At 43.1% G+C, this 12,478-nt stretch overlaps 1 protein-coding gene across 11 annotated transcripts in view; it reads left to right on the forward strand.

The window, feature by feature from the left end:
- The window catches only part of PATJ (PATJ, crumbs cell polarity complex component), a 147,142-nt gene that overhangs the window by 125,905 nt on the left and 8,759 nt on the right, over positions 1 to 12,478 (forward strand). For 10 of the 11 annotated variants that reach the window (XM_021405454.1, XM_021405461.1, XM_021405453.1 and 7 more), the window contains 7 exons: positions 1,623 to 1,770; positions 2,569 to 2,655; positions 5,466 to 5,583; positions 7,014 to 7,054; positions 7,320 to 7,442; positions 8,546 to 8,650; positions 11,600 to 11,703. In XM_021405454.1, coding sequence (XP_021261129.1) covers positions 1,623 to 1,770; positions 2,569 to 2,655; positions 5,466 to 5,583; positions 7,014 to 7,054; positions 7,320 to 7,442; positions 8,546 to 8,650; positions 11,600 to 11,703 — 726 coding nt within the window. The remainder of the gene's footprint in view (positions 1 to 1,622; positions 1,771 to 2,568; positions 2,656 to 5,465; positions 5,584 to 7,013; positions 7,055 to 7,319; positions 7,443 to 8,545; positions 8,651 to 11,599; positions 11,704 to 12,478) is intronic. The other variant, XM_021405459.1, reaches the window with a different exon arrangement.

Raw genomic sequence — 12,478 nt, forward strand, 5'->3', positions numbered from 1 at the left:
CAAAGCAGAGCTATGTAACAAAGACTGCTGTTCCCTCTGGGAAACTCCCAGTTTGCAGCATCGTGTCCCGCTTTGTGAATGAGCGAGGCCAAGTGAGCACATGCAGAACTGGTAGCTTCATGTTCTGATGGCTTAAATGTAGCTGTGGCTGAGTTTGAGAGCCCTAACCATGGCAGTTCTGATTTCAGTATGGGGAAAATAAGCCTCCTTATTTCCAAATACGAGGATACGCCTTTGAAAATGGATGTGTTAGTTAGGTCTATATCATACTCGATTTCAAAGTGACCAGTTTTGGTGGAAGATAAGAGCCTGGTAAAGAGAGAAACCCAAATCCTGTCAGCTATATGAGTGACTATGCAACACAGACAATGGTTCTGTGAATAAAGAGCAGAATTCGGGATACTGTGGTGGGTAACAGCTGCTTAATAAAATGTGACTTTGTGCTGATGTATTTCTAAACCATTGCTATTTGATCATTCGAGCTAGAGCACTGATAGATTTAGTCTTTCACTGCTGGAAGAGATTTACAGCATGACACAGGCAAGCACTCCTTCAGCGCTGGTGTGTGTGAATCATATGGTTGCTCTTCTGTACTGCCAAAAAATTGTATTTTCTCAATTACAAATCATCATATCATTATCCTGACTGCAAATGGTCAGTAAAGTTTCTGCAGCGGTTTGGGGGTTTTGGTTTTGTTTTTTTTTATCCAGGAGTGGTGATGCTTAACCCAGGTGTTGTGAGCAGATTGTGGGTTGGGTAATTAATTTAGCTTATGTAAATTACCCTACAGATGGTAATCGCAGTCTCTGGCCCTCTCTCGATTGCTTCTGCACAAAACTTCCAGTGCTGTTGCTAACTGCTTGGCATGTAGAGGTTTCCACCTTAGAGGTAACCTGATTTCCAAAGTCCCTCCAGCAATAGCCAGCAAAGCATTGTGTCCTGCTGCGCACAGGATGCCCAACGCCAGCCCCGTGCCTTGCAGCCTGCACCAGCTCATCCGTAGCGAGCTCCAGTAGCTGGGGCTGGGCTCAGAGGGGTCCTGCAGTGTGGGGAAAGGAGTCGTGATGGGGGGGCTGCAGCTCGTAAATCTGCTCTGCCCCCGGCCGTGCTCACAAGCCTCGCTGCGGGCAGACAGCCGCAGGGTTGGATTTTCTGCTGCATAACTCGTGTGCAAACTATAAAAGTCCTTTCTCCAGGCTTCTCTGTTTGGGGCCTCCAAGCTTTTAGAGGAGAAACCAAGCTGAACCTTTAGGGGGAATATAAAAATATATACATTTCTAAGGCTGCATAATTCAGATCAGGCACATCAGGGGACAGTTTAACTCCATGTTAGGCTGATCTTTGGCTTTTTATTTGTACAAGTGGTATTTTTCATCAATCTTTATGGATCGGACGGTCAGAACTAACAGATCAAGGGGAAAGACAGCATTAAACATAGCAAAGCATGCCTTGATTTTAAAGCTCATAGATTTTCTTACACTCAAATGGTTGAATGGGGTGTAAAACTCGTTCTTCCTCTGCTCACAGGTTTCTTTTTATGTGTCTTATATGCAAGTAATCTAAATTGGTCTCCCAAAGAATATTGGATTGTGTAATTAGCCATATGCTTCTTGCATTGTTAGAAATGGAAGTGGAGTGTTTATCTCTGACATTGTTAAAGGAGGAGCTGCAGACCTAGATGGAAGATTAATTCAAGGAGATCAGATTTTGTCTGTTAATGGAGAGGATATGAGAAATGCCTCACAAGAGACTGTTGCCACTATACTTAAGGTGAGTACATAACACATTTTAAGAGATGGAATTGCAGTTACTGACGCTGTACAAGGTAATTATCCTGAAGTGCTATTTACGCATACCCAGGACAGCTCAGACTGATTACAAAGACAGGAATTTCATCTGAAATTACTGTGCAAGATCCATTCAACATCGCTTCTTTGTGTATATTTAGAAGTGAAATGATATGAAATGAGAAAACCAAGAGACATGTAGCATTTAGGCATTGATTTGAAAATGCAACTGTGAACTTCATATGCTAGAAAAATATTTTGAAACCTGAGAGACGTACAAGTCACAGCTGCCCTGAAGTGAAACACCTTTGGCTTTGCTATACTAACCTGCAACTATAAAACTGAAGCTTAAATCCACTCCTACCATAGCTTCTTACAGCAGTGGTTTTATACTTCATACGGTCTGGGAGAATTTTCCTTTCTCTATTAGAAAGCATGTGGCTGCTCTCTGGGCTTGAGTGGGAGGAGAGGGCACAGGATGCCCTGGCTATGGGCGCCTGTTGGCAGCTCCTCCATCAGGCTTCCAGGGCTGTCAGCCTCTACCAAGGGTGGGAGCAAGTAGAAACATTCATATTGACTTCAGCATTGAGGATAAACCTCAGTCCGGGGAGAGGTGCTTCTTGTATACACCAAATGAAAATGTTAGATATTTCGAGCACTCAGTACAGTGTGGTTTTCTTCATGGGTCTGTGATGCCGAATATGAACATAATTCTCTCCAGGAGAGCGTGAAATATGCTATGTAGACTTAGATGCTGTACGTTGTGGTTCTTTTTCCTAAGTGTGCCCAAGGCCTGGTGCATCTGGAGCTGGGGAGACTGCGAGCTGGATCGTGGCTGTCATCACGGAAAACATCCCAAAACAGTCAGGTCAGTGACAAAATCATACATATAAAGTGAAGCTGCTTAGGGCAAGGAACAGGAACAGTGTGCAAGTGTTGTGTACATGAGGCTCGACTCTTCCATAAACATTCACTGCTGAGGGTGTGGAGCAAAATATCTTATCACTCAGCTGAAAAGAAAGCATCATGCTGTAATGCTGAATAAGTGGAATAATTGGTTAATGATTCTTTTGTTTGTTAGAGGAGTTTTTTTTTTCTGAGACGTACCAAAAATATGTAATATCTTCCTCAAACAACGGTGCCCAGAAATTTTTTAGACTTGCAGAAAATGCACTCAGCATTTTCTGCAGCTGTTTTGTCAATCAAAATGAGTTAATGAAACTGAACTGTATCTTTGCCTATCTTGTGGCAGAACCACATGAGAGCTGCTTTGCTCTCAAAGAAAACACAGAGCAATTTCCTGCTTCACTTGCTTTTTACCTGAAGCGAGGACAACAATTCATTTTTCAATCAGTGCAGGGCTTTTCCCCTCTCCTCACTTCCCCTAATCCTCTCAGACATTGATACTATTAGTATTAAAGTCTACAGCGAGGGAAAGATGACTTGGAAAACTTTTTAAAATGGATTTTCCTGCTGAAGACCCACTGCTTTGCCACCATATTGAAGCTGTGAACATCCCAGAGGCAGACAAGCCGTGGTTCACAGCAGTGTAATTCCGTGGAGTATTTTGACCCCTCTCTGCATATGGGGGCATTCCTGGTGGCCTCCTTCCCCTCGACACACTGCTGGGATCCAGCCCAGCCTCCACAAACGCTAGAGGAATGGCCTGGTTTTGGAAACAGCAAGAAGCAGCAGCAGGAGGCTTAGGGATGTGAGTTAAAGCTGGAATGATTTCAGTGAAAAAATAATCCTGGTGATCGAGTCAGTAAGAGTGGAGCCCTTCCTCGATTCCATCCACGAACAACCCCAGAAATGTGCCAAATCTTGGTCATGTGCCATGATTTCTTAACTTCATATAAGCCAGCAGTGATCCAGTCTGCTGCCTGTGTGGGTGAGTGTCAGGAAGGGCTGAGGAGCTCACAGCCATGTGTGCTAAGCTCAGCTTTAAAACTGTGCCTAAATACCACTAGAGAAACACCAGCACTGCAGGCAGCAGGGAAGGAAAGATGGAACAACAAAGGAAAATGTTTGTGATTGCATTAAGTAAAGGCAGGAGTTGTGGTTATACTTAGTTTAGTTGTACAAACAACAAGAGCATTGTAAACTAAAGGTGATGGTTAAAAATTACTCCATGTTGCTATGTAACACTCAGAGCTGAAGCAGAATGTGACAACATGTGCCATGATTCTGGGTGGAGAGTAAGCTCAAATACTAGCAACATCATCCCCTTTCTTTTGTACCGTACCAGGCTTTCTCAAGAGCCTGGCAAAGAAATTTCTTCATATTAAGAGAAGTCTTGATTGCAGTTCTTCATGCAGAGTTGTTTGGGGGGCCTCCATCTCAGTGTTCCAAAGTGACTTGGTGATTTTGAGAACCGAGTGGATGTTTCTCAGCAAAACAGCTCCAAGAGTTATAAAACTCCTGGCAGATAATATGGCGAATCAGCTTGAATGATTTGCACAACTGTGAGCAATGCTTCAGAGCCCGCTGGGCAAGAGCATCCAGAACTTTTGTCCTCACTTGGCTTTTTTTCTGGTCTGTTGCATACCTTTAACAGCAGAAACATAAGGCTCGTGGTGCAGGACAGTGATTTCTTTCACGCGCTTTGCAAATTGTGTTAACTGACCCGTGAATTGGGAACGAGACGTGGAAATTGTGCTCTGCCTGTTGTTCGTCACTGACAGCTGCACACTGGTCAGTGGGGATGAATGCTGCCAGGGCTTTTGATTCGCCGCCTAATGCATTTAGAGGGAGAGCTCTGCTGCGCGCCGCGAAGGAGAGCCCAGGTCTTTGTTTTGTGTCTGGCCTTGGTGAGACCTGTTGTTCAGACGCATTTCCTAAATTGATAATGACGTTTCCTCCGAGGGGCAGAGTCTGAAGATCAGGCCAGATAAGGAAAAATAGGGTTGGAAATGAATGGCACAGAATTGAGAGCGTGCGCAAGCAGCTGCCCGCCAGGTTGTGCCTCCTGTTGGCTGTAAGACGCAGACGTTCTGTCCTGCACCTGGGCTGCTTTTCTGGAAGTATCTTGGTCAGGTGAAAGGGGCAGGGTTAGTTCCAAGGCATTCTAATGGCACAAAATATTCAGCTACAGTAGCAAAGCCTGTAGATGACCGCATAGGAATTATCCCCGCTGTCTGAGAGCAGCTGTCAGGTATCCTGCTGGGTGCCTCATGTACACTCAGCTAATGATGAGGTGTCTGTGGGTCTGTCATGGCGAAGATGACCACAACGTTCATCTTCAGGTTCAGAGGCCAACTGGGAATAAGCAGGGGAGGAGGTTCATCCTGCTTCTTCGTGACCTCTACAGCAAATCACAGAACGGTTGAGGTTGGAAGGGACCTCTGAAGGTCATCTGGTCCAACCCATAAAGCCTCCCAGAAAGAGATCCAAACAGCGTGCACATCTGGTGTATACGCTGAAGTGAAGTCCAGTCCTGTAGTACCGTGAGCAGCTCTGCACACATGCCCACAATACAGGGGCACATTTTGTAGGTTCCGGGGGCAGATTTGGCAGGCTCCCTCTCTGGAAATGAAGTTGGGGGTTTCCACTCGTGTGGCCAATGTGGTATTTCCAGTCTGGTTGCAGGGAACACAGCTGCAGCCATATGTTGCAGGAGCTGGCTGGTAGCTAACATTTAGGTTTGACTCTAGATTTCTCATGTCTGTTTAACTTCAGGTGAACCAACAGAGTACCCACAGCCACTTCCACCCCGCGCTCGCTCCGGTCCTCTCTACCTTGCAGAACTTTGTCAGCACAAAAAAATCTTCAGCAGATGTGTCTCAGAGAAACTCAGGTATGATCTGGACAGATTTGTTGCTTGTTGCTTGCACTGCCGCTTCATTTTTGTGCTGGTTTTAAAGCAACACTGAATGCTTGAATCTGGTTTCCCTACGCACCCTTCCCCAAAGACGTACCGCTGATGTTTTAAGACCCGTAACACTTTCCAGCAGATGACATTATTTTTATGTCTAGTAGAAGAGTAATGGCTCCTCTATTTTAAATGCAGAATTCCTGCACCCCGCTATTCCCCGGCGCCCTTGTCGGAGGCTTAGCACAGGCAAGGTTCTTGTATTAGAACGAGTTTTCTCAGGGAATAAAGCTGCCACCACTTCATTTATATCTTAGTTGCTCTTGAGCGTATAAAAGAGTGTTTTGTAATGAGAAAGTCACAATGCCCAGATTGCAATTCACACGTTCAGCGAGTGCTGAATCTGCAACCTGCACTAACTTGTCAAGGAACTGTGCATTTGTGTGCTCTGACCCACGTCAGAGACCCATAACCTGTGCTTGTGTCTGGCCATGGGCAGAAGACATTCATTTCTTCTGGCCGTTTGCATGCACTCGAGGAGGTGTGTGTGGCTTTTTGGGCAGCCATCTTTGCACCTTTTGGAAGGTTCCATGTGTGCACAGCCTGGTGCTGGGCCTTGCACTCTCATCTCGTGTGCTCATAACAGGTATCAGCGCCGGCGGTGTGTGCGGCGGTAGGAAATGCTGGCCTATGTTAATGGGAATCGTTAACTTCTGAAAGAGGCTAATGCTGCCTGCCTTGTAAAAGGTTCTTAAAGTAGTTTAATTAAAGCTGGTACAAATGGGGATTATTATAGCAGAGCCCAGGACTACACCATAAGCTTTTAGGCTATTTAGTCCCAGTTCAAATGATTCCTTTCAGCGTCTTTTTTTTTCTTTCTCTTTTTTTTTTCTTTTTTTTTTTCCCCTGAATGTTTTGAGTACTTCTAAATGTCCTGTGGCTAGATATATGCCAGCCAGACTTCCTGGCTGTCTATTATTTACTAATACAGCACAAATTAGAACAGGAAATCAATGGAACCTCCACAGTCTGCGCGTCCTACCCTTTGTGGTGGAGACACTGTGATTTATGAATAATAAGGCAATCTTTAATTGAGTGAAATGCACAATAGGGCTTTTCTTCGGGCCGGCAGAGTGGTGCTATTCAATAGATTGTGGTGAGCGGCGGCTGTGCTACAAAGAGCATCACAGCAGCATCCGTCAGGCGGAGTGATTGCATCCGTATTCATCTCTGGGTGAAACAGAAATCCTGTCTTCCTCACGTGAGCAGCGCTGCCTGATTTGGCACAGGAAGGCTCTGCTTCTGCTTGGTGATAACTCCGACTAGGCAGCAAGGGACCATTGTCACTTGACAGTGTTATCTCTTAATTATATTATCTCTTAATTACAGGAGCTAATTGTTTGTTTCTTTATTAGTAGGAGCAGATACGGGCCCAAGGACTGTGGAGATAACGAGGGTCAGTGAGTTATTTTCTATCAATTCAAAAAACTGACACCTTCGACTGAAGTTAATTTTTATAGTGTTCCTAAGATGTAAAATTGCATTATTTATGTTTGCAGTAGGCTTTTGAATGTATGCCTGTGTGCGTGAGGGTGTGTGTGCATGTCAAACCTATTATTTTCACCCTGGTGCATAAATCAAATGAATCAGTTATTCCTATACCCTAAACACTGGCCTCTGTAAGTCGCTCCAATCACAAATGCTTTTTTGCTTTGTTTCAGGGACCAAATGATGCTCTTGGTATCAGCATAGCAGGAGGGAAGGGAAGCCCATTGGGAGATATTCCCATCTTCATTGCTATGATTCAGGCCAGTGGTGTGGCGGCACGGACCCAGAGACTCAGAGTGAGTAGAGTTGTCCTCTCAGTGCCTTCTATTCCATCTGCTGTGTGTGTCTCTCTCGGAGAAGGAGCCTCAGGCACTTCTGTATATGCCATCACTTGGATAATGTCTCATAGACTACTCTGTCTCTTTTTTAAAACAAACTAACAAGCCCTGCCCACGTCTTCCTCTTTTGATTGTATTGCAACGGTTGCCTTCATGGAAGAGAAACGTTAAGGAAAAGAACAAAAACACATTTGTAAATAATCTTTTGAGTTTGATTGAGCAAAAAGAAAGAAACTGGGAGATCTGCAGTGGGTGTTCATCCAGCGCACGGAAAGCAGCAACCAGCTGTCTAGAAACTACAGGCATTCTGGGGACAGCAGGCCGGGCCTCATTTAGAGCTCAAGCAAGGCAGAAACCAGATCAGAGGTTAGATGTTTGATGCCAAGGACCTTGTAAAGAATAACAATAATAAAATACTTGCATCAGATTCATAGGATATGCGGATTTCTAGGAATGACCACAGAGATTGTTTACGACTTTGGAAGTTTCAGGGAATAATGAGTATTGAAAAGAATTTATTGTGCAGATTCACAGGAGAACTTTGGCCTGTGAGATTCACTATAGTAACCACTGCTATATTTGTGCTGTGTCTCTAATAGAAATACACAATAGCACTAAGTGCCAGGGTCAGGATCAGCTATAAAGAGAAGAAATAATGTTGGTTAATTAGGTTAATACCAGAAGTGCCTGCTTTTGCATAGTGCTTTCATCTTGTGCTTACATAATCTATGAGAATATGAACTTGTCTGCACGTATGGACACGAATGAATCCTTTTTGGATGGGAGAAAAGCAGCCCATCTTACCCTCTCTGTTTCCAAATGGAAACAGAAAGATACAGCCCACCTTTGTTTCTCTGATCACATTGTTATTTAAAAAAAAATCTGTATTATACTCCCTCTGACAAATGGTAAATGATCACTAGCAACATAGAATTCTCACAGAAGCGATCCTGCAAAAGAGAAGCATGACTGTGTGGTGCCAAGTTCATGAGGAATTTTAAGCATTCTTAATTTTAATTTTCCTTAATGCTGGTAATTTTCCATTACTGTTGTACTTTTAGGTTGGAGATCGGATTGTCAGTCTTAATGGGCAACCTTTGGATGGGCTGTCTCACGCAGATGCTGTTAATCTACTAAAGAATGCTTATGGGAGCATTATCCTGCAGGTATGGTGATAAATTGAACATGCAGCTGCATGAGGGTAGATAAATGGCATTCAGGGAAAAAAAAACCCTAAGCATCACTGGCACAAGGCATCAGAGAATTGCAGGGTGCTTGCTGATGGGAATTACACAGAATGAAAGCAAGAAATAATATTCATTCAAAAATTCTTTATTGCCACTTGTACAGGCTGTGAGCATGATTATATAAAAGCGTAACAAAGAGAACAAAATAACTTGTTGCTACACATGATAAATCAACAAGCTTCCAAGTTTGTTTCTTTTTTTAATTTGAAGTTAGCTAAGAACAAGAAACTACGTGTGTTGTGTGTGCATGCATGCTACTGGACTGTGACCAAACTGTCCGCATTGTTAATTTTCGTGTTCTTGAAAGAGAGAGAAGAAAGGATGCTAACAGCATTTAGCAAAAATGATAGCATCATCATTAAGATGGTGCCATCTAAAATTGATTATTCTACAGGTAATGGATAATAATACTCGAGAGAGAAAAAGGGTTTTACCACTGCTGCGTGAATGTGCTAGCTAAAAGGAAGGCGTTTTGCCACTTGGGTCCTGATTGCTGCTTGCCAGTGTGTTCATCTTGAGTTTATTTTTATGTTTACACAAAGAAATTGGAAAAATGCTTGCCAGAGAGAATTCAAAATACCACTCGTTTGCAAAATTATTGTAACAATTGGAAAACAAGCTTAAGACTAGAATCTACTGTAATTTTCTTTATCATCTCAGCATATTGGGTTTGAACACATCTTGAGAGATTTTTGCAAGCTTCTTGCTTTCATTACAACATAAATGTAGCTATAAAAAAAAAAAAAAGAAGTGAGAGGGGGAAAAAAAGAAAACCAAAGAAAGAAAAATGGAATGATAATAAACTTAGACTGCTTGTTCTTTGTCTGTCCGTGAACTGCTGACCTGGTAAGTGATGAGCCAGTTCCAGAGCAGATGGTGTATTTGTGTAGTTCCATTGAAGTCAAAGGAACTACACAGTTACACACCAGCTGAGGGTTTTCTGTTAAATTATAGTTATCATATTGTTACTAACGTTGAGTAATTTCACTTTTCATGTCAACAGTATTCCCTGAATAGAAAATGAAAGCTTGCTGCGGAACCCAAAATTGCTAATCTTGAAAGCTGTAATACAGCGTATCCCACCTCATCATGTATTTAAAAATATTCCTGATGAAGCGCGCTGTCAGTTGTGCGCTCGCATAAACAAAGAGGTTGTTCTAGAAATGTCTTGGGTTTTGTCAGCTGACGGTTTTTCTGCCCCGTTTTTGCCGTCTCGCTCAAAACGTGTTGAATGCTCCTACCCATGATACCGCTCTTTTCACTGATAGAATGGGGCCTGCTTAAAAAGCGGCGGTGGGAGGCTGTATTTTAACAGCAGCCGTAGAGTAGTGTAGGAGCCGCGCTGTCGGTAGGATGATACGCGACGTGCCAACTGCAGGTACTTCTCAATTGCCGGGCCGCTTTCGGAGGAAAACAATCTAAATGGAATAATCCTATCAACGCGATCATCGTGACTGATGTGTCATTAACTAATTCTATTTATTATCAGGTTAGACCACTTCATGGCAAACTGCTTTGAAAGGTCAGATAATTGCGTTCAGTGGTGTGGAAAGGCTTATTATGGGTACGTCCTGGGAAGGATGGTAAAGGAGTTTGCAAATGCTGTTTGCAAATGGGAGATTAGGGTCTCAGGGGAACAATCATCCCTTCCGGCTGTTTTGATGCTTGGGTTTAATTTAATTTCTTTTCGGCAGGTGTAGTAATGAGATAAGGGGAAGCTTTTTTTACAAGGTTGTTGAACTCTGATACGTTCTTACTGCCAACTGAAGATTTTTTGAATGTAGATTTATTTTACCCTATTTTAATGTAACAACAAAATACGACAAATACTGGCTGGCACTCTTTCCCCTACTGCGCTGGGAAGGAAAGCTCCAGTGCCTCCGCTGCCTGAGCCAGGTGCGGCCATCTCCTCTGTGGGACCCCATCGTTGAACCTGAGTCCTGGGATGCAAAATTTGCACAAGCACTAAGCCTTATTCCTAGAAAATGCTACCACCCTCTCTTGGCTCCAAGTGATTAGAAAGGGGGAAATAGTGCTGGGGAAGAATTGTGAGCATTCATTTAGAACAGGGGATTTATATAATGGGTTTTTTTTGTTGTTGTTTAAGAAAGGTATGTTTCCCTTAAGCTGTGTTCCCAGCAAGGTGTGGGAAAAGTACTTGTTAATTTCGATAAAATAAGGCCACAGATAGCTAGAGGACATACTGAAAGGGAACTTAGTGGGTATTTGTCACTGTCACTGAGCCAAGCTCCTGTACAATAGACATCAAGCAGAGACGAATATCGAGTCTCTGGTCAGATGGAGATGGAGTTAGGGGATAACCACCGCAAGCAGTCGTTAGGAAATTGTTGTGCTTCTAGCTGTGGATACTTAAAATCCCAAACACTTCTAATTGGTTTCCTCAAATGTTTTCCAGAAAAATCGAAGAATAGAAAATCAACTTACAGTGAAAGGTTGGAAAAAAAAAATCTGGAGTGGGTCTTGTCACTATGAGTCTCGTTGGGCCTGCATCCTGCAAGCTATTTCCCCATGGGACTGAGCTCCATGAACAGCAAAACCCAGCCCTCAGGTCACTGCTCTCAGTATACCTGCAGCTGGCTTTGTATCCTCCTGCTCGGCACCTGAGTGCTAGTCCTGTAAATGCAGTAGAAAACTCCAGAGCAAAGTCAGTGTTCAACCCCTAGATAGGTGGGTTAGTTATTAGTTAGTGATTTTTAACACTATTACTCGAAAGTGTTGAAGTAGTAGGAAATATAAGAGAGTAGGAGTTCTGTTTGAAATTTGATATTAGCTGTTTTCCATGTAATTAGCTAAGTGTTTTAGCACTAAGTGAGCATGCAGAGTACTCCATTGCCTTCTCCTCTTTAGGTTGTGGCTGATACCAACATCAGTGCCATCGCTACCCAACTGGAGAGCATGTCTGCAGGATGTAACGTCAACTCTTCTTCTGAGCATGCTTCTGAAGATCCCGAGTAAGTTTGTATTAGCGTGTGTAACTGAGATATATTTCTATGCTCCATGCAAGGGAAAAGCCTAGGGTTGTGAAGGAGGCCTCTTCCCGTTGCTTATCTCTCTAATTTTACATTGCCTTTAAAATGGTAACTGTGACCGTCTCCAGTCTGATCACAGACCTGCGTCTATCTTTACCCGGTGGCAGATACTGATTGACTAAATAAGGATAAAATGTATTTCCAAATACTTTCTTTATCTTACCTTTCCTGTCGTGTTATGCTGACATGATAGTTCTGCCCTCGTCTGTTGGCTTCCTCCTTGGTCATTGATAGACCAAGGGAAGATGTATTCAAAAAAAAAAACCTGATAACAGAGACTAATCTTTCAAAACATGTCCAAGAACTTTCTTTGTGTTTTGAATCTTTTTAGCTTTACAATTCTAAAAAGTCTCATTAATTTGTAGCACTGTAGCACTTCTGTACAGTGACAGAACTTAGAGACCTAGCCCTCCCATGGCCATGCATCATTCTCCATCATGTGCTTTTAAGGGCAGCTTACAGCATTCCAGTTGTCATTTAGAAATTCATTTGATCTTCATTTGGTTCCTTAGCGTCATCCTGTTCTTCATGTTCATTCTTTGATTCATTATATTTATTTTAAGATGCTGAGATGCAACTGGCTGCCCTGTCTCAGGGATAAGCATAGAGATTGAGCTATTTATGCCACATTCACTAGTCTTACAGTGTGAGATACTGTTTTTATTGCTGCCCTCAAAGGAGAATTATTTCCTTCACA

The sequence above is a fragment of the Numida meleagris genome, chromosome 7, assembly GCF_002078875.1.
Source record: "Numida meleagris isolate 19003 breed g44 Domestic line chromosome 7, NumMel1.0, whole genome shotgun sequence".
Classification (NCBI taxonomy): domain Eukaryota; kingdom Metazoa; phylum Chordata; class Aves; order Galliformes; family Numididae; genus Numida; species Numida meleagris.